This window comes from Anthonomus grandis, chromosome 13 (genome assembly GCF_022605725.1).
Source record: "Anthonomus grandis grandis chromosome 13, icAntGran1.3, whole genome shotgun sequence".
In the NCBI taxonomy this organism is placed as follows: Eukaryota; Metazoa; Arthropoda; class Insecta; order Coleoptera; family Curculionidae; genus Anthonomus; species Anthonomus grandis.
The window spans coordinates 6,853,834-6,876,262 of record NC_065558.1 but is presented as its reverse complement, the minus strand read 5'-3'; the positions used below and the strand labels follow the sequence as shown (position 1 = coordinate 6,876,262).

Here is a 22,429-nt window from a genome sequence, read left to right as displayed (position 1 = left end):
TACTTACGTTTTCCAGAATTTAAAATATTTTTCGGATACTTTGACTATTTTTTAATTTCATTCCAGGCATTTATTTAAGGTTTCTTTTATTCCAGGCTTTTAGTAGTATATTTTTTAGTTTATTAACATTTTTTTTACTAGTCTAGGTTAAAATAAAAACTCTAAATGTACAGTGTCAGTTCATGTTTTTAATGTAGCACTTATGATAACATGTTTCGCCTTAAGGGCCATCATCAGACCAGACGTTCAACATAACATTCACAGTATAAACATTTAATTTTATTTGTTGAATTTTTTTAATATTTCAAAAAAATATATTATAATATTCCAAACTTTTAATGTGATTTTTTATATATTTTAGTATTTTGGGAGTTCTAATCAAGAAGCCTCATTTCCGGTCTTCCAGGCAAATGACGTAAATTTTTAGTTTATTCCAGGAGTCCTTTGTAATTTATTATCATCATCCAACGTTATATTTATGATCTCCGTAAAATGTAACGTTGGATGCTTGGAATATCATCAAATTTTGGTTCGAATGCATGAATGAATAATTTATATTAAATTACTGGAAAAAAAAAGCTGTTCGTACTGAGAATATTACAACGACTGTCTGGAATAAAATTTGAATTAAAATGCCTGAAATACATAAAAAAGTACTCAAATAAATTACCACCCGAAGCCTAGAAAATATGAAAAAATAATGCTCGAAAAAATAAGGTCAAATGTTTAACTGCTCTGAATACTACTAAAAAAAATAGTGCAAACGCATGAAATAGGCACAAACGAAAACTTGAAAAGTTCCTTATAAAAATCTTGGAAGATATCTAAGATGCCTGGAATAAAACGATCAGTTTTCGCAATACAGTTATTTTAGAGTAAAGAAGATTGAACCGCTATTTAAACTCAAAAACCTAATGATATATAGGGCGTCCTAATAAATCATGATAAAAAAATTATTTGAAATACCCGACAATTTTAAAAATGGATTCAACCAAGGCCTCTCTCACTGGAATAAAATGAGAATATCAAATGTCTGAAAAACATCAAACAATTTATTTAATTCCAAGTAAACGATGTAATTTTTTTATGTTATCCAGACATTTGAAATAAGTGTTTAGGGTTTTAGGCAATCAAAAAAATTTCTTATTTTATTCCAAGCATTTGAGGCTTTTTAAAATCATTTTCTTTTACTTACGTTTTCCAGAATTTAAAATATTTTTCGGATACTTTGACTAATTTCTAATTTCATTCCAGGCTTTAAGTAGAGATATTTTTTAGTTTATTAATATTTTTTTACCAGTCTAGGTTAAAATAAAAACTCTAAATGTACAGCGTCAGTTCATGTTTTTAATGTAGTACTTATGATAACATGTTTCGCCTTAAGGCCCATCATCAGACCAGACGTTCAACATAACATTGACAGTATAAACATTTAATTTTATTTGTTGAATTTTTTTAATTTTTCAAAAAAATATATTATATTATTCCAAACTTTTGATGTGATTTTTTATATATTTCAGTATTTTGGGAGTCCTAATCAAGAAGCCTCATTTCCGGTCTTCCAGGCAAATGACGTAATTTTTTAGTTTATTCCAGGAGTCCTTTGTAATTTATTATCATCATCCAACATTATATTTATGATCTCCGTAAAATGTAACGTTGGATGCTTGAAATATCATCAAATTTTGGTTCGAATGCATGAATGAATAATTTATATTAAATTACTGGAAATAAAAAGCTGTTCGAACTAAGAATATTACAACGACTGTCTGGAATAAAATTTTAATTAAAATGCCTGAAATACAAAAAAAAGTACTCAAATAAATTACCACCCGAAGCCTAGAAAATATGAAAAAATAATGCTCGAAAAAACAAGGTCAAATGTTTAACTGCTCTGAATACTACTAATAAAAATAGTGCAAACGCATGAAATAGGCACAAACGAACACTTGAAAAGTTCCTTATAAAAATCTTGGAAGATACCTAAAATGCCTGGAATAAAACGATGAATTTTCGCAGCATAGTTATTTTAGAGTAAAAAAAATTAAACCGCTAGTTAAACTCAAAAATCTAATGATTTATAGGGCGTCCTGATAAATCATGATAAAAAATTATTTGAAATACCCGAAAATTTTAAAATGGTTTTCAACCAAGGCTTCTCTCACTGGAATAACATGAAAATATCAAATGGCTGAAAAAAATTAAAAAATTTAATTAATTCCAAGTAAACGATGTAATTTTTTTATATTATCCAGACATTTGAAATAAGTGTTTAGGGTTTTAGGTCAATCAAAAAAACTTCTTATTTTATTCCAAGCATTTGAGGCTTTTTAAAATTATTTTCTTTTACTTACGTTTTCTAGAATTTAAAATATTTTTCGGATACTTTGACTAATTTCTAATTTCATTCCAGGCATTTATTTAAAGTTTCTTTTATTCCACGCTTTTAGTAGAGATATTTTTTAGTTTATTAACATTTTTTTTACTAGTCTAGGTTAAAATAAAAACTCTAAATGTACAGTGTCAGTTCATGTTTTTAATGTAGCACTTATGATAACATGTTTCGCCTTAAGGGCCATCATCAGACCAGACGTTCAACATAACATTCACAGTATAAACATTTAATTTTATTTGTTGATTTTTTTTAATATTTCAAAAAAATATATTATATTATTCCAAACTTTTGATGTGATTTTTTATATATTTTAGTATTTTGGGAATCCTAGTCAAGAAGTCCTATTTTCGGTCTACCAGGCAAATGATGTAAATTTTTAGTTTATTCCAGGAGTCCTTTGTAATTTATTATCATCATCCAACGTTATATTTATGATCTCCGTAAAATGTAACGTTGGATGCTTGGAATATCATCAAATTTTGCTTCGAATACTTTGAATAAACAATTATTTTAAATTACTTGAAATTAAAAAAAATTTTCGAACCAAGAATAATACGACTGTCTGGAATAACATTTTTATTAAAATGCTTGAAATACATAAAAAAGTACTCAAAAAAATTTTATTACTGCCGAAGCATAGAAAATATGAAAAATTAATGCTCGAAAAAAGAAGGTCAAATGTTGTTGCAACTGCTTGAAATAAAAAAGTCATCGCAGAAACTTGAACAAAATATTTTGGATGCTTTGAATCACATACTTGGAAAACATGAAAACTTACTTATACTTAGTCTATTCAACTTACGCAAAACTCAAAAATCTAATGATATATCGTCCCATATAAAAGTATCTTTAAACAAGATTTTCCTCGCAATTAATCGACATAAAACTAAAGTTCGCTTACCGTTCATCATTTGATAGTCATAATCCAACTCGGTGCTATTAGACACATTATAGTAAAAATCGCTGGTGTTCCATATGGATAAGTTCTCCAGATACGTGTAATTCGTCCTGGTGACGTTCAGTTTTAACGCGGTCCGGTTTAGATCGACGTGCATCTCGGCTTTTCCGGGTTTCACTTTGCCCAGTTCCAATTCAGCGGAAAAATTCGTTTTTAGAGGAACCAAATTGGTGGAGTAAGTCCTTGATTGAATCACAGATATTTCCATAATTAACTTACTAGAAAAAGAGAAAGATAGTGGTTAGTATTTACGTGTTATTTCAGAAGGAACGTTAGTAGAAGTAGCACCAGTTAGCTATCAAGATTTATATTTGGTAACAGAATTGTTTGTCCAATAGCAATTGATAATGTGTCACAGTGTCAAAGGCCTTACTTAAATCACTGACAATAGATAGTTAAGCCTTCTCAAAAGGCCTTGGGTGATGTAAGAATGGAAATATTTCATTAGATAGAAATCTCCAATTAATCGAACAATTAATTTTACAGCTGACTATATTTGCCTTGTAAACTCGAAAATGAAATTGAAATTCTACTAAATGCAAAGAGCATTATATGCACGTTTACATTGTAATTTGTAACAGAACGCGCACAATTCACCGTAATTAAAAAGGGGATTGAGTAAAGAAGACTTGCCTCAATAGCCTTTATGAGAAACGCCCCTAATTAATTATTTTTAGGGTGCAATATTGAAGGTCTTTGTTCAGATTTGTAAGCAAATAAATTAATTTATACAGAAAATTTAATTAATAATAATTAAGCATGGAATCTTTAAGTCGGATCTAAGGTTTTGAAAAAAATTACTTCTGAAAGGAAGTGGTCGAGGTAAAATTGCCCAAGGAACAACATGCCTGAAGGAAAGAAAAAATGATTAAATTAACGTTAATGAGTGACCCAGAGGCCGACAAACATGCAAATGTTAGTTCGATATTCGTGAGAGGCCATTAAAATAAGATTTTCGCTCATAAAATGTGAAATAAAAATTGTTGACGGAAATATTTGGTTGATAAAAGCACTATTACCGGGTTTGTACCTAGCATGGAATTCATGTTTGTTTATAATAAAGGACGCGGTATTAATTAATCTGTATTTTTTTTATAATTTAATGATCTAAATAAGATTATATCGTTTGGAATATTGTTGGGAACATTTATACACAAAGCTTTGTTTAGGTACGTGATATTAGACAATACAAGGATATATACAATACTCATAAAATATAATTTATCACAGTAAAATAATTCAGGTCTTTTACGTGTAAACCGGTCACATTTTGTCACAGTTTACATTCATGGCGGAGACCGGAGGTGCATCACGCGAGTGTCACCGTTCTACGTGTTACAAAAGTAAACAAGGTTTTGATGAAAAGAATTATCGAGTGTAACGAGTTTTTCCATGGAAAGTGTGAAAATGTTAATTTAAGAGGATTCCACTTGAAGAAAACAAGTTGGAAATGTAAAACATGTACTGACAGTAGTAACAGACCCGAGAGATCGAAAAAAAGAAGCCGTGTTGAGGATCTATGTATCAACTAAAACTTGATAGATCATATGAATTGTACCTTAGACCTATTAGTCAGTAAAACTAATGCACTTAATGAAAAGGTTGATGTACTATTGGCTGAAAACATCAGCCTTAAAAAGAAAAGAAAGGTGGATTAATCTTAAACTGTGGCACGAAAAAGGAAATTACCAACATCCAATCGGAAATTCAAAGTAAACATGGTGAAAGCTATAGTGTTGATAGACCGAAAATATTACAAAGACGTATGAAAGTAGTATATAGGAAAATCAAAATGTGAATAGTGACAGTGATATAATAACAAAGGTAATTAAGCAAAATGATTTAAATAATAGTTCTAAAAATTTTAATATGAGGGTAATACCGTTGATTAAGAATATGAATGAAATATTCAATCAACGCTAATACGGCGAACAAATATTGTTAGAAATAGATTTAATTTAATATTTAAGGTTGAAGGAAATACATACAGTTTGATTATAGAAAGAGAATGAATAAATATAGGATGGAATCACTGTCCTGTGTTTGATGAATATGGCATTATTATGTGTTACAAGTGTTGTCAATATGGTTATATTAGTAAAGACTGCACACAAAGCAAGTTTTGTCCAAAATGTAGTGAAAATCATGACAGGAAAGAATGTAATAGTACTCTTATTAAACGTTCAAATTGTATGTTGTCAAATAAAAAATATGGCTTGTCTCTTAATATTAATCATGTGGTTTAGGACAGAACTAATTGTGAAACTCTTAAAAGAATCGAAAATATTCAAAAGGGTAAATTTATTAAATAGCAATTAGATTCTGAAATCTTAGGTTCAAGTGTTATATATTTTAATTGCCAGGGATACTTAAATAATAAAGATAATATTAATGTATTTGTAAGTGATTGGCAGCCACAGCTTTTGCTTTTATGCGAAACTCTAGTTTGTGCAAATATTGAGTTAAATGTCGATGGTTACCATATTGAACAATGCTTGACAGATAATAAAAGAACTGGAGGAGTCATGGCATTAATAAGAAGTGATCTCAAATATTATATGTACAGTGTGTTCAAAGTTATGTATGGTATCTATCGCTGGAATTTTCAATATCAAGAGTCATATATCTTTGTAATGTTTTATATCATCCACCTCAAACTGAAAATGCAAAGTTTGTGGACTTGATGATGATTATCTTGATCAGGTTAGTGCATTTGAGGGTGTCAACAATATTGTAGGAGACTTTAATTTTGATTTACTTAAACCTTCGTTTTATGGTGAAAAAATTCTATGGTTTTTCTCAAATTGTTGACACCCCTACTCGTATAACAGATAGGAGTCAGACATTAATTGATTATATTGTCACCAATAATGCGAATTTGTCATTTAAGGTTCATTTAACACCCAAAATAAGTGATCATTGTATTTTGGCTGTACATCCTGCTCTGAAAATAAATGAAAACCGTGATGTGATTATTAATCGTAGGTGTATGAAGAGCTACAATGTAAACCAATTCCATGATTATCTTTATAATACTGAATGGGCAAATAATAGTGCGGATGCGAATATTTTGGCAAATATTTTTCTTGATAGTATCACCAATATATTAAATTCTATGTGCCCAAATAAAACCATTGTTCTAAAACAGAAATATTTGCAAAAAGATTGGATTACGTTTGATATCCGTGAGAGAATGAATGTAAGAGATAATTTATATGTTAGGGCTGTTGTAGAAAAAGATGCTGGAGTATGGAGGGAATATAAAAGAGTACGAAACTTAGTTGTTAATCAAAATAAAAATGAAAAAGATAAATATTTTAGAGAAGGTATTAATGAAAATAAAAAAAATCCGCGTGAAATGTGGAAAAACTGAGTTGAACATTTACAATTATTTATTACGATACCTTTGGACTCGAACCTATTGACAATACGTTTAATAGTTACTGAAAACATGTCAGATACTGCTCTAAAACAGTTTCCCGCATAATGCCACTTAATTATGGCTATTTTTTCGTCGATTGAATAATTCATACTTGTTTTCAAATATCGACTGTCACTGATTTATTGACACTTTTCCTCACGTCAGTGACGATATTCATTTTACTGGTGCCCTATCCTATAGCCCCGATCCTATATTTTTTCTATAAAATGTACAGGGAAGCCAATAATTGACCCCCTTAAAATTTACATGGGATTTCCTATATTCCGCTCGGCGACGCACCCCCCCGGTATGTATTATCTGTATTATGTATTTATCCATAGAGAAATACATATATTCACGTAACTGGAAAATAATGTTTATCGATTTGCATTTAAAAAAGGTCTCTTTTAATGTACTAATGGGATTCGTATGGGCCTTTAATCACCGGATCACCGCTGCTTAGGTAGTAATGATGTATGCAAATTTCATGCAAATGATGTCTCGCGTTAGAAAATAAAATTTTCCTTTTTAGCTCACTTGAACTGTTCTGTATGGATTAGACTGTAAAGTATAGATTAAGATTAATTATATAATTATGTATTTTTTCCTATATTATATAGCACTGAATACTGTATTAAGAAAGCTAATATAACAAAGTACCTCAGTCACTTCTCTTCAATCCTCAAACTAGTTCTAGTTCCCGCAAAGTTCCGCAAAGAAAATGTTTCTGGAAACTCTTAAAGTAATGTAATATTCCTGGCGTATACCATAGAAGATTTCAATATATTTTGCGTCCAAAAAAATTTGGTAATTTTAGGTGTTTCGATATCCAAAGAGTATGGAGTAAGGTAAGTTTACCATAGGGACTAAATGCGGAAAAATAATCCATTTATTGTTAAAATACCCGGACATGAATGATCAACCAATAGATCAACTTAAACCAAAAAACTGAAATTCTACAGTAGAGTAATTTTTTTATTGATTATGTGATTTGTATATTACGACCATCGTCAGACCAGCGAAAAATGACAAAATGTTTTTCACCGGTCTGATGACGCCATTTTCAATATGACTCTTGTGTCTAGAATAAGGAAATGAATTCTTGAAATAACTGCCTGGAATAATAAAGCAACTCAATAAACTGACATTCAAACATAAAGAAATTCAAACATAAGTTCTATTACTTTAAAATGAGAAACGAATTGATGGTTTAACTACCAGAAATTGATAAATGAATTTTTAACTCTCTGAAATTGAGAAATGAATCCACGGTTCAACTGCCTGGAATTGACAAATGTTAGCGTAACTCAACATGAGACATAAAAAACATAACAAACTCAATGTTTACAATACGGACTGAATGCGGAAAAATAATTCATCTATTCTTGAACTATCTGGGCATGAATGATGAACCTATGGTTCAACTTAAACCAAAAAAAACATTCATTTTCCCCAAGGTACTTGGAAAATTGTAGCCGAAAATCTACAGTAGAGTGATTTCTTTTATTTGTTGCGTGTTTTATATATTAAAGCCATCGTCAGACCAGCGAAGAGGTTTTTTGCCGGTCTGATGACGACTGAAAAAAATTTTCATGCTACTATAGATTTTAAGTTGCGATTTTCAATATGACTGTTGTCTCTGGAAACAGGAAATTCATTTTTGACCTAACTGTCTCAAATAATAAAGCAACTTAAACAACTGGAATTCAGACACGAATCCATGATTCAAATGCTGGAAAATTAAAAATGAATTCCCTGTTCAATTGCCTGGAATATTGTAATAATTAGAACGATTGGATTGGAAAAATCTCTCTACGGTTCAACTACCTGGAATTAAAGAATGACATCTTGGTCCAATTGCCTGGAATAATGTATTAATTAGAACGAATGGATTTAAAAAAATCAATCTATGGTTCTACTGCCTGGAATAATAAAGCGACTCAAACAACTGGAATTCAGGCACGAATCCATGATTCAAATGCTGGAAAATGAAAAATGAATTCACTGTTCAATTGCCTGGAATATTGTAATAATTAGAACGATTGAATTGGAAAAATCTCTCTACGGTTCAACTACCTGGAATTAAAGAATGACATCTTGGTCCAATTGCCTGGAATAATGTATTAATTAGAACGAATGGATTTAAAAAATCAATCTATGGTTCAACTGCCTGGAATAATAAAGCAACTCAAACAACTGGAATTCAGACATGAATCTATGGTTCAAATGCTGGAAAATGAAAAATAAATTCACTGTTCAATTGCCTGGAATATTGTAATAATTAGAACGATTGGATTGGAAAAATCTCTCTACGGTTCAACTACCTGGAATTAAAGAATGACATCTTGGTCCAATTGCCTGGAATAATGTATTAATTAGAACGAATGGATTTAAAAAATCAATCTATGGTTCTACTGCCTGGAATAATAAAGCGACTCAAACAATTGGAATTCAGGTACGAATCCATGATTCAAATGCTGGAAAATGAAAAATGAATTCACTGTTCAATTGCCTGGAATATTGTAATAATTAGAACGATTGGATTGGAAAAATCTCTCTACGGTTCAACTACTTGGAATTAAAGAATGACATCTTGGTCCAATTGCCTGGAATAATATATTAATTAGAACGAATGGATTTAAAAAATTAATCTATGGTTCAACTGCCTGGAATAATAAAGCAACTCAAACAACTGGAATTCAGACACGAATCCATGATTCAAATGCTGGAAAATTAAAAATGAATTCACTGTTCAATTGCCTGGAATATTGTAATAATTAGGACGATTGGATTGGAAAAATCTCTCTACGGTTCAACTACCTGGAATTAAAGAATGACATCTTGGTCCAATTGCCTGGAATAATGTATTAATTAGAACGAATGGATTTAAAAAATCAATCTATGGTTCAACTGCCTGGAATAATAAAGCGACTCAAACAATTGGAATTCAGGCACGAATCCATGATTCAAATGCTGGAAAATTAAAAATGAATTCACTGTTCAATTGCCTGGAATATTGTAATAATTAGAACGATTGGATTGGAAAAATCTCTCTACGGTTCAACTACCTAGAATTAAAGAATGACATCTTGGTCCAATTGCCTGGAATAATGTATTAATTAGAACAAATGGATTTAAAAAATCAATCTATGGTTCAACTGCCTGGAATAATAAAGCAACTCAAACAACTGGAATTCAGACATGAACCTATGGTTCGATTACCTTAAAATGAGAAACGAATTGATAGTTTAACTACCAGAAATTAACAAATGAATCTGGCATTGAAAAATGCATTCATAATTGCATTGTCTGAAATTGAGAAATTAATCCACGGTTCAACTGTCTGGAATTGACAAATTTAATGTGTATGCAACTCAACTTCTTGCAGCTCGTAAGGATACAGTAAAAATACTTTATAGCAAAACCTTTCAAATTTTGATCTTATTTGAGGAGGCAGGAAGCTAGAGTACTATATCGACTCAAAACAACATTCACGCGAATCCTAAAAAAAATTATTATCAATTTTAATTTTTATCAATTGGAATTTTAGATAAAAAAAAATTGCAAAGTATTTTTGATTTTTTTAAATCTCAGAACGCCAGTTAACTTTTAAATTGAACCACATCATGTTCCTTCAAATTTATCACATTTATAGCTAAATATTTTCCAGTGAAAAATTTCTGTTACCCATGTTAGGAATTTCCTTGGGGACTTTTCATATGATTTTACGGTTTACGTCCAGGTTAAACCAAAATATAGACTTCTGAAATGACGTTTTTTCATTATAATTCAATATAAGAAAAACAGGATTTAAATATTCCCATACTTTCGAGAGAATTTTCTACCTTAAATTTAAGATTTAATAGATTCTCCCACGATATGTAACATAAAATAATAATAACGTCTAAATTCGAGATGTAGTGTCACAATTAGGTTCATAGAAGTCGAGTTTAATGCATTTCATCTAACTTTAATTTTATTAATGAAATTTTTGTTTTTTTTTAATAATATTCGGTATATTTTATTTATTGTTCACTAAGTTGTGTAAAATTTGGCAATTGGTTGCCTGAATCCATTCTTGGAGTTTTGATTTAAAGCGTTTTTCTCCAATTACATTTTGAAGATCATATGGAGTTGCGTTAAATTCCTTTTTTGGGACATTTTTTCTGCTTTTTTGTATATGTATATAATTGTCTTATGACGAATAAATTGGTTTCCTTAAATAATAAATCAGTTGCAAACAATTCATTTTTTAATGGGTATTGAATTTATTTAAAAATTAATAATACTACATGTTTCGGACATTTGGCATGTCCATCATCAGGGAGACAAATTGAGGGTTTTCGTCAATACATATTAAAAATATAGTGCTTTCGGCAAGGTCAAAAGGTTAAAACAACTAACAATGAATAAAAGTGGCATATTAAGATTCATGAGAATGCCACAAAAATGGATCTACACAAACATTAAAATCACATCATTATAACACTACTGTTGTATTTTCTACTATTTTTAGTTACCCATTGACATATTAACTCCACTGCGAGTGTGAACTACTTCTTCAAACTTATGTTTTGCAAATATTATTTTGAGTAGCTATTTTTATGATGTTTATTAGCTTAATATGCAAATTTTCACCTTCACCCCAGCTGGTTATTTTGAGTAAGTAAGTTGAGATTGTATTAACGAATAGTAAATTACCACCAGGTGTTTAATATCTAAATAAGTCTTTAGGTACTTAAATGTGGATACCAGGACTCTGAGCTTTTGAGTTACGTATTTAATGTGAATATTCCATTTAAGATTTTGATCTACAATAATTCTTAGATATTTAATGGTTTCTGTTTCAAGAATTGGGATGAACCACTAAGAGTTCCATTTTAGAAAGCTTATTATTATTATAAGATGTAAAACTAATACATTTTGTTTTTTTTACTTTAAGTGCTATTTTGGAACCAATTTGAAATATATCCAAAATCTCTTTCAGCAGTGTATTTTAAATCTTGCCACGTATTTGCCCTATACAAAACTGCAGTATTATCACACTAACTTGCAATCTCCCCAGTTGTATTTACTTATTTTAAAAGACTATTAACGTATATTTAAAAAAGGAGAGGACCCAATACCGTTCCTTCAGGGTCGCAAAGTAACTTGTGAGGTTTTAATTACTTTTACATACTGATACCGATTAGTGAGGTGATTTACTATCAATCCTTTAAAACTTCCTCTTATACCATAAGCCTCAAATTTATTTAATAGGGTTTTATGGTTTACGTTTATCATATCAAATGCTTTCGATAGGGCTACAAACATGCATAGGGCAGATTTATTTTTATTTAGAGCATTATATAAATCTGAAGTAAGCTTGAAAATATTGTCTTTAGTTGATGTTTTTGGTCGGAAATCAAACTGGTTATCAGAAATTAGAATGATTTTGGACAGATTAGCCAGTCGAAAATTATTAACATCATTATGAAATCCGCTTTTGTGTATGCTATTTCTACAAATTTCATATTTTAACATTTTCTATAGAATCATCTACATGGCCAATATGTCACCCCCCACAATTCGTATCCTTATTTCCAAATAAAAACCCAAAATATTTCTAGAGACTAATCACCATCTATGCATAAAAAAATATTAATTATTTACTAAAACGTGCATCGCCCAAGTTAAAATTATGCCAACAAGACGAAACAAAAACAAATTCAACGTATATAACAGGTTGTCATCGACTTACTAAATGCATTCTCGAGAAACGTCGTTAAGTTTTCCACCATTTCAGTCCGAACTTGTCCGGAAAATTCTTCTTTTTCATGCTAAACTCGACGTTGCTTTTTGATGCTGATTGTTGATGGGAAATATTTAGATGAGGAAAATTCGTCGAAACGGTCTCGGTCTCGTTCCGGCGTGGCACTCGGCTCGACACGCCCCGGTCTACTGCCTCCCAGATCGTTTTCCGAGAGGAGGCCGGGATCGATTTTCTCGGTATGTTTCACTTGGTCAACTACCCCATTGTGTTTATACGTGGTCGTTCGTTTTCACGAATCGATACCGTATAGTCCCGTATCGGCAAACAGGGGGTGAAAAAGTGAATCGAACTGGATTTTTCTGAGATGATCCGGATGCTTTCGGATGGTGTATGATCCAGAGAGAAGAATTAATGTATACAGGGAAAAAAGAAAATACTCAATTATAATATTAATAGAAGGCTATCTCGCATTGTAGGTATATCCCCAAGATTATTTTTTTTTTATATAAAAATCTAAAATCTCCATTTAAATGAAATACACGTATTGTTAACATGTATATTTTGTGGAGCTGTATTGTGTACAGGGTGTCCCAAATTCGAGGGTGACCATCGGAAACCGTAAAAGTTACAGGATCGGTTAAATAAATAAATAAATAAATAAATAATAAATAAAAACGACTTTAATTAACCTTTATAAGTTACAAAAAAATAAGATACTTAATTACAATGGAAACAAAAAAAAAGTTTGTGTAAACTTAAAGGGCGAAGTCTAGCAAGCTGCTGTTCTCACTCAACCCATTTAAGGTTCACCTAAGATAAAATATTTGAATACTTAAATACGCGTAATTCTTGATATATGTTGTATAACTATTTTTCAACAAAACAAAAATAATACCCTGTTGGTTCATGACTGACCCATGCGGACCTCCCTCAGCCACAGCAAAAGCATCGAAGGCACCCCGCGCCCACCGTCAGGTCATCACCCAGCACTTCCTTGCATACTCACACTTGTCTGTCCATTAGAAACTGTCGAGATTTAAATTTATTTATATTAAGACTTTTAAAATTCTCTGGTATGAGATTGTATATACTGATGGCGTTGAAAATAAAAGATCTCCGAAACATGGCTATTTCATGTTGTGGTACAGTAAAAGCATGGCGTGATCTAACGTTAACATTGTGAATTTCTGTGCGTGGTGAAAATTTGGAAGTTGAGATGCTTCCGCCTCAGTAATCAATTTATGAACAAAATTTAAAAGATGGTGTGTTCTTCGGTTTTCCATGTTCAGCTAGTTGCATTCAGAGATCAAATGAGAGACATGGTCACATTTACGTATTCCATACAAAACCCTACAGCATGCATTTTGTACTTTTTGAATTTTATATTTATCCTCCGCAGTTAGACAAGGCCCGTACAGAAAGTCACAATAATTAAAATGCGATAAAACAAGGCTATCACACAACATCTTTTTTAATGGAAAGTTTAACAGTTGTCGGTTGTTATAAATTAATTTAAGAGCATAAAATCCCTTTTTAATAATCTTCCGTATATGTTCATGAAATCTTAGATCCTCATCCACTATTAAGCCCAAATTTTTTGCACAAGATACAAATGATAAACTTGTGGCGCCAATGTGTAGATTTAACGACTTTTTTACCATGTCTTTTTTGGTTTTACTACCAAAACACAATAACTTTGTCTTGTTGGGGTTTAAGTTAAGATTATGTTCGTAAGCTAAAGCTAATTGATTAACTACAGGTTTTTCGTATGAATTTGTTATTTAATTATTTGTTTAGAGCCATTAATTACTAAGATTCCTAATATTGGCTTGCGAATATTGTTTGAGAACATGTATTGTATAATTTTTAGTAAGTCGGCGCTTGTCTCAGCTTAATATTTTCAAATTGTTTTGTTCACCCTAGTCGAACATTAGACTTGTATCTTACTTCCAAGCTATCGGATATGACTGGGGAGACCAACTTTTACAGAGAACCGAAGATTCTTTGACCTATTAGAGCCCATAAGTAAGTCTTATTTAAACGGCATAACTCTAAGTCTAACATCAATTACTATAGTTAGTACCAATTTCCCTATAAAATAACCGGTCGACCTAGAGAGGAAAATATTTATCTTCTTTTTATGCCGTCTTCTTATTGAAGGTAGGCGACCACGTTTGTAAATGCGTCTCTGTTTCTTGCATATAAACAGTTCTTCCACGCTGGGACTTGTCCATTCCCTTGCCATGATTTTTTCTTTGTGCCGATACCTTTCTTACCCTCTACTCTAACCTGTAGATCTGCGCAAGATTTATCCTATATACGACGTTTTTCTTATTTTATGAGTGTCAGCAGCTTTCTTTTGTGTCCGATGCGTCTTCATACTTCGTCGTTGCTGATTCTGTCAGTCCAAGGTATTTTCAGAATGCGTCTATAGGGTCTTCTGTCTCTATAAAATCTTAAACGCCTCAAGTTTTTTGGTCGTTTGAACTTTCAAGGTCCAAGTTTCCACTTTATAGAACAACACAGACCACATATGTCTTGCTAACATTGAGGAGTATTTGACAAATTCCTTTCGAGCCATTTCGGTTCTGATATTAATTTTTTCGTCTGGACTGCACCGAGATATTTATATTTTTGTACCCTTTCTATGTGTTTTCTGTTTAAGGTGAGAAAACAGTTTGGCGAACTCTCTTTTGAATCTTGATTTCCTCAACACATACTACTGCCGTTTGGTTGAAGTATATATTTTTAATTAATCGTATGATGTACCTTTTATATAGGGGATTGCGAGAAGCCCAGTTGATTCATCCTCTTGCTTGGTTCTGGTTTTCTTCGCCATCGACCTCTGGATAGTTTTCTGCATAAGTTTTTTGAATTCTGCTGCAGATCTTTAGTAAGAAGTGCTACTTCCGCCTTGAAGTCTGTGTCGTTATTGCAGATGGTTACAGCTCGGTTGTAGAGAGACCTGATGATTCCAACTTTAGTTGAACCAGAGGGATTGAAATGAAAGTGTAGGTATTGTCCAGTATGTGTGAGTTTTCGATAGACAGACGTTCTTATAATGCCATTTGTATTATTCCTGACAAGAACATCTAAGAAGCAGCAGAATTTCTAATATACTTGGCACCATGTTGTTCAGGTGGTGTAAGAAGTCCTAAAGTTTGTCTTCCCCTTTATCCCAGATGATAAATGTATCATCAGGGCGTATCGCAGCCACATCTTTGGCTTTTGTCGTGAGGTGCTGATTGCCTGTTCCTCAAACCATTTCATATATAAGTTGGCTACCACCGGAGACAGCGATGATCCCATAGGCAGACCCTCATCCTGAGCGTTAAACCTATCTTTCACTTGAAAATAGGAATTACGTAGGCAGACCTCCAAAAGTTCCATCACTCCTCCGAGCGGAAGCTTGGTTCGAGACGGAAGTGACGTGTCATTGCTCAGTTTATCAGAACTATGGGATCAAACTTCTAGGGGTTGTTCAGTGCAACAGTAGAATCCATTTGAGTATAGGAACCCATGTCCGGAAATGTGTAACTACGCCACTACGGCTTTAAGACGCGTTTAAATTTAGAAAAAATATTCATAACCTAAATAGGATATGATGCATTTATTTTTACCTTTTGTATCTGATACCATCACAATTGTTCAAAAGTCTTCCTCTAACCTCAATACACCGATTTAAACGCCGCACATGATTTTGGCGGACTACACTAAAAATTTGATCCTCGTTTTGAATGATTTCAAATGCTGCTGTTATTCGTCCAATTAAGTCTAGCTCTGATTCTACTGGAGTTTCGTAGACTAACGACTTTACATGGCCCCACAAGAAAAAATCGAGCGACGTTAAATCGGGTGACCTAGGAGGCCAAGAAACTGTTCCACCTCTGGCAATCCAACGGTGCTCAAACCGCTGAGCCAAATACTCGCGTACTTGTACAGCAAAGTGAGCCGGCGCTCCATCATACTGAAACCACATTTGCTGTCTAACGTTTAGTGGATCATTTTCAAGGAGTTCTGAGAGAACTTCCTCCAAGAAACGCAGATAAATAGGTCCTGTTAACCGTTCCGGTAGAAGGTATGGCCCAATTAAATAATCATCGACAATGCCTGCCCATCAGGTTTCTCAGACCATGAAGCAATGTTAACAAAGTTTTCCATAACTAAATCTAAAAGTAAAAATGTTCCACGCAAATTAGGCCGTATTTTCTCGGATAAATTTTTTTTACATTTTAGGCACCTTTGTCAATCAACTGACTGGAATATTCTCTCTGACGACGTTGATTCAGAATTCTCTATATTTGTAAAAACGCTATCTAGTCTTTCTCATAAGTCCTTTCCTTTGAGACCTCTTAAAAAGAAGCAACATAACCCCTGGTCTACCCAAGGCTTGCGTACATCTGCTAAGAACATGCGCTTATTATCTCATCTTAAGAAATTTTCAGACAGCGCTTTTTTTCATGAGTACGTAAGACTTTACAAAAAGATTTATCAGAGAACTTTAAAAGCCGCCAAGGATATTTACTATAATAGGAGACGGGCTAAATCTAAAAATGTGGCTAAGGAAACATGGTCGATTGTTAATGATTTGAGAAATAAGCCTTCTTTGTCGAATACTATCTCCACTTCATCTGAGAACCTTAATGATTATTTTGTAAATGTGGCAAATAATTTAATGAGTACCATAACTCCTTCCCATGATCCACTTTCATATCTTCCCATTGCAAATGAGAATTTCCACAGCTTCTTCTTTACGCCCGTAGTGTTACCAGAGCTTTGCAGTTCAATTAGGGAAATCAAAAACAAAGGCTCTTCTGGAATTGATGGACTTACTCTCAAAATGTTTTCAAATCTGCCCGAATGTACATTATGTCATCTTATTACTCTAATTAATCAGTCTTTTCAAAAAGGTGTTTTTCCTAACTGCCTTAAGTTGGCGATAATAATTCCACTACATAAAGGAGGAGACAAAGATCAGTCTTCCAACTATCGCCCTATCGCTCTTCTTCCCACACTTTCAAAAAAGACTTCAATCATTTTTGCTAAAATATAAAATACTTCCCATTAATTTGGATTTTTAAATAACAAATGCACAAATGATGCTATGTTTTCTCTTTTTAATAATGTATACTCTAGCTTAAACAACCAACACCCTACAGCAACAATTTTCTGTGATTTTTCTAAAGCCTTTGATTGTGTTAATCATGACATCTTATTAAAAAAGTTGCAATATTACGGGTTCAGAGGAGCGCCTTTTGAATGGTTTAAGTCGTATCTCAGTAACAGAAGTCAAGCTGTGAGAATTGATTCGATTATGTCTTCTTGCAAGCCAATACAAAGTGGAGTGCCTCAAGGTTCCGTACTTGGCCCTATTTTGTTTCTTATCTTCATCAATGACATTGCTAATCTAAATATTAACGGTAAAGTCTGTCTATTTTCTGATGATACTAGTTTTACCTGGAGTAATCCGGATATTTCTACACTTCATAGAACCGTATCAAGTGATTTAACTACTATCATACATTTCCAAAACTAAAATGTTGTCCTATAAAAATACCTTGCAATCTTTGTATTTGGTAATGCAACAATTGACGAAGTTGATTCTGTAAAGTTTTTAGGGCTAACTGTTGACAACTCGTTAAAATGGGGCACACACATTGACTTTTTATCAAGAAAATTAAGTTCCGCTTGTTTTGCGTTAAGATCAATTTCTAAGGAGCTTAGCCTGTCTACTTCTAGAACAGTTTATTTTGCCCTTTTTGAATCGCACCTTCGATACGCCCTTCCATTCTGGGGTACATGTAGTGCAACTCAATTTGACCGTATTTTTAGACTACAAAAGAGAGCTTTACGTTAGACACTAAGACTTAAATACAGAAGTCATTGCCAGCATTTCTTCAAAAAATTTCAAATATTAACTTTTTCATCTTTATTCATATTTGAGTCCCTTTGTCTAATACGCAAACGCGGTTCAGCATCTGATAGGCCTTCCCAGAGTTATCTACTTAGAAACACGGAACATGATCTATACCTGCCTACCCCACATTCAGAGTTGGTCAAAAGTTCCATATTATATAATGCAAAAAAAAATGCACAATCATCTGCCATTAGAAATTAAATCCATCACATCTTTTTTTGCATTTCGTAAAGCATTAAAAGCATTCTTACTGGAGAGAGCTTTTTACACAGTTAACGATTTTTTTTTTGTAATCATTGATTTGAAATTTCGCACTAGCTGATTATGTATTTTTACTATCTGTACATGTTTAGGTATTCTGCTTTTTGTAGCTATTTTAGGATTTTTTATAATTTTTTACTTTTTTAAACATTTTTTACATTTTTTTTTTTAACGTAAAGAGATTTTTTAATGATCTTTTTTTTTGACATTGTATACATTAAATTGTATATTTTATAATAATATTTTTGACTACTTACAATTTTTAAATTGTATTAATCTGTATATATTGTAAATAATCTATTCTATTTATTTATTTTTTTTTTAAATTTTGTTTTATTTCTCTTTTTTTTAATTGTGTTTTGTTTGTATTTTTGTGTCTTTTTTGTTTTGTTTTACAGCTTTGTCTACAAATTATAACAATTTCTTGACAATAAAGCATTGATTGATTGATTGATTGATACGTTGACAACGATTCTGATGTTTTCTTGGAAAAATTGCATAAGGATTTTCTTCGTCCCAAACTGTTTGTCTCTTGTGAAAGAGGCTTCATCGGTCCACAAAACATATTGTAAAAAATTTGGTTGTGCAATGGTGTGATCCAGAAGCCAAAATTGAACTCTAGGATGATAATCGGCTGCAGTCATACCTTGAACTTTCTGGAAGTGGTAAGAATGGAGTTGTTGCTCGTGTAGTACCCGCCAGACAGAAGCGTTACTCGTATTCATATTCTTAGCGATGTCACGTGCGCTATTTGATGGTTCATCGGCAAATCGCTGAAGCACCTCTTCTTCAAATTCGACCGTTCTTACGGTTCGAGCAACACCAGTATCATGCATCTTGGTCTTAAACATGCCTGTCTCAGCGAGCCGCCGATGAACCGCAATAAACTTTTTGTATCCACGATGCTGTCGTTCGGGATAACGTTCATGATACAACCGCGATGCTGCTCGTGCATTGAAGTTTGTTGCTCCGTATGCCAAATGCATATCCGCCGATTCTTGGTGAAGATTTCCATTAGCAATAAATGTTTAAAACTTGTAAGCTATAAAATTTTTAAACATGACATTGAGAATTAACATTGATAAGCGTTGATTTTAAATAATTGTTCTTATGGTATGATATACAAAAGGTAAAAATAAATGCAGCAGATCCTATTTAGGTATATTATCTCAGTCTATTAGGTACACTATACTCAAACGGATTTTTCTGTTGCACTGAACAACCCCCATAAGTTTGATCCCATAGTTCTGAAACACCCTGTATACATTTTGCTTAGAAGTTTCCATTAGGATAAAGTGTGATAGGATTAAGGATCGGGAGATAGATTCCGGATCAATTTAATTGAATTTTGTTGATTTGGAGGAAGGTTTAATGAGGGAATCCGTTTTTTTCTCAACCAGTATTCATTACTACATTTACTATATACTAATAAATGACTGTACAGAGAAATAAATAATATTGCTTATTATCATTATTATTTCTAAAAAAATAACACAGTAAAGAAATTGGTGGATATTCATTATTAAATCAACGGAAACAAATACTCAATTAGAGTATAAATACTAATCTATTAAATTATGTACAAAATAAGCGTCGTAAATTTAAACTTTCCAGCATCCCTTAATTATGATTCTACCCTTAATTTTTTATGGGTCATAATAACATGTACATAGTGCACGTTTACGACACATCCCAAGCAATTAAATTCTAAAACTGGGTTAGAGCCTGGATCATCAATATCTTTGAGACTTTATCTCTGGAAATAGGTGTATGAGTTTAATTACATTAAATGCATATGTTACGGCTAAAACACGAATATTGGATCATACTAGAATTACCCGGATAAAACCCAAACTATCCAAACAAAGTGGATAAGTCCGAAATATCGTTGTATTCTGGATTTATCCGATTGCTGGAACAGCCTAAATAGGCAGTTCCAGATAGGTAGTTCCGCAAGAAAATGAGTGACGTAAAAGATGTTTGCAAGACGCGATTTAATGAGATGAATTGATATGACATAAAGACTTAAATACATCTTGTATGAATTCTATGCAGCATAGTTTTAAGAGTGGCGAAGGAAGCGAAATGTAACTCGACGATTGATAAGGTTTGACGTTTGTGTAATTGGTAGAGTTTAAAGACTTGAAATGTTGTATGTTAAAAGAAGAAAATAAAAAGTATAAAAATATACCGTACATATATAACGAAATAATCATGATATACCTCAGTCTGTGTGTGGCTTGTCAAAAGAAACAGAAATCTATTAAAAAAGGGTCTTGTTGTCAAGTCCAATGTATTTTCACAAATAAATAGTAGATGCCAAGTTGACTTGATCGACATGCAGTCAAAGGGTATAAGTTTATTATGGTCTACTAAGACAACTTGACAAAATTTGTCTAAATTAAGCCTTTACAGTCAAAGACGGCTGAAAAAGTTGTAAAAAATTTACTAGATCTTTTTTGTATATTCGTAGCACCGTCCATTTTACAGTCAGATAACGGTAAGTTGAGTTATTTCTATGTGGGTAATTAATAATTGTTCTATATATCTAATATAGTTTCAACTTTGCGATGTTGCCACCATACAAAAAAGTATAAGTCATTTTGATTTTAGTCACTTTGTTTTCTTACTATATTTCGTATAAGATGTATAAAGGCGAGGTCTTTTACTATAGTAAGTAAATTCAGTCACCCTAAATGTTATTTTCTTTAATTCGGTCGGGAATTTGCTAATCGGGGAGTTGTGCTTAATGTGGGACGGGCTGAAAATTGTTCATGGTAATCCTAGATACAGTAAATCTCAAAGAAGTGTGGAGCGAGCGAACCAGGACGTCCAAAATATGCTTGTGACTTGGATAAGGGACCAAAAAACTACTAACTGGTCAAAAGGACTAAGATTCGTTCAAATAATGAAAGATCAGGCATATCATAAAGAAATTAAACTTTCACCGTATAAGGCAATGTTCGGATCTTAAATTAAAGTTGGACTTAAGTCTTCCTCGATACCTCAAGAGGTAAAACGTTAATATTAGAATAAATAATATTAACTATATTTGTTTAATTATCAGAATTTGTTTGGGAAATTTAAATTTATTTTCAAGTCGAGTTGAATCAAATATTTTAGCCTAAAATATTCTTCTTTTCCAGCCTACCAGTGAGAGAGGCTATTAAAATTGTAACATTTTTTTTGGTTTTCTATGTATGCCTCTATGTATCTATGTCTGTGCTACGATTGCGCCAAAAATGCTTGACCGATTTTATTGTAATCTTCATTTGCAAAGGTTGTTTTCTAGCGGATGAAAAAAATAATAATTTCTAAACCGTTTTCACTAAAAACTTTCTGTTTTCATATTTTGATAGCTTAATTCTTCTTAAACTTTCTTGTTATATGCAATTTAAAAGCTTTCGTTTTTGAGGAATTTAGAAAAAAAAACGAAGTTGTAGTATTCTTTTAATACGTACTTAGAGCCAAGCTTACTGCGTTGTCTGGGAATGTGTACGTTTCGGTATGAAACTATTCATTTACTTTTTATACGATTCTTTATAAAATGGATAAAAAACTACTTGTAATTAAAATTTTTGGATGTTAAGTGCATGATTACGTTTCATACTATAATGGTTTATTTAAACAGGTTATAGAGAGCATCGAAAGAGTTCATTGGTTAACGGAATTTGTGAATTTTGTTACAGAAAATAACAGGTTCTTTTAATTAGAGATGAAGCTAA

At 32.2% G+C, this 22,429-nt stretch overlaps 1 protein-coding gene across 1 annotated transcript in view; it reads right to left on the bottom strand.

Annotated features, from left to right (window-relative positions):
* Nucleotides 1-12,696, bottom strand: part of LOC126743714 (blood vessel epicardial substance-B-like) — a 53,170-nt gene extending 40,474 nt beyond the window's left edge. The window contains exons 1-2 of the mRNA XM_050450928.1: nucleotides 12,515-12,696; nucleotides 3,297-3,571 (exon numbers count right to left, since the gene is read on the bottom strand). Coding sequence (XP_050306885.1) covers nucleotides 3,297-3,561 — 265 coding nt within the window. The 5' untranslated portion in view covers nucleotides 3,562-3,571; nucleotides 12,515-12,696. The remainder of the gene's footprint in view (nucleotides 1-3,296; nucleotides 3,572-12,514) is intronic.
* Nucleotides 12,697-22,429: the final 9,733 nt, after the last annotated feature.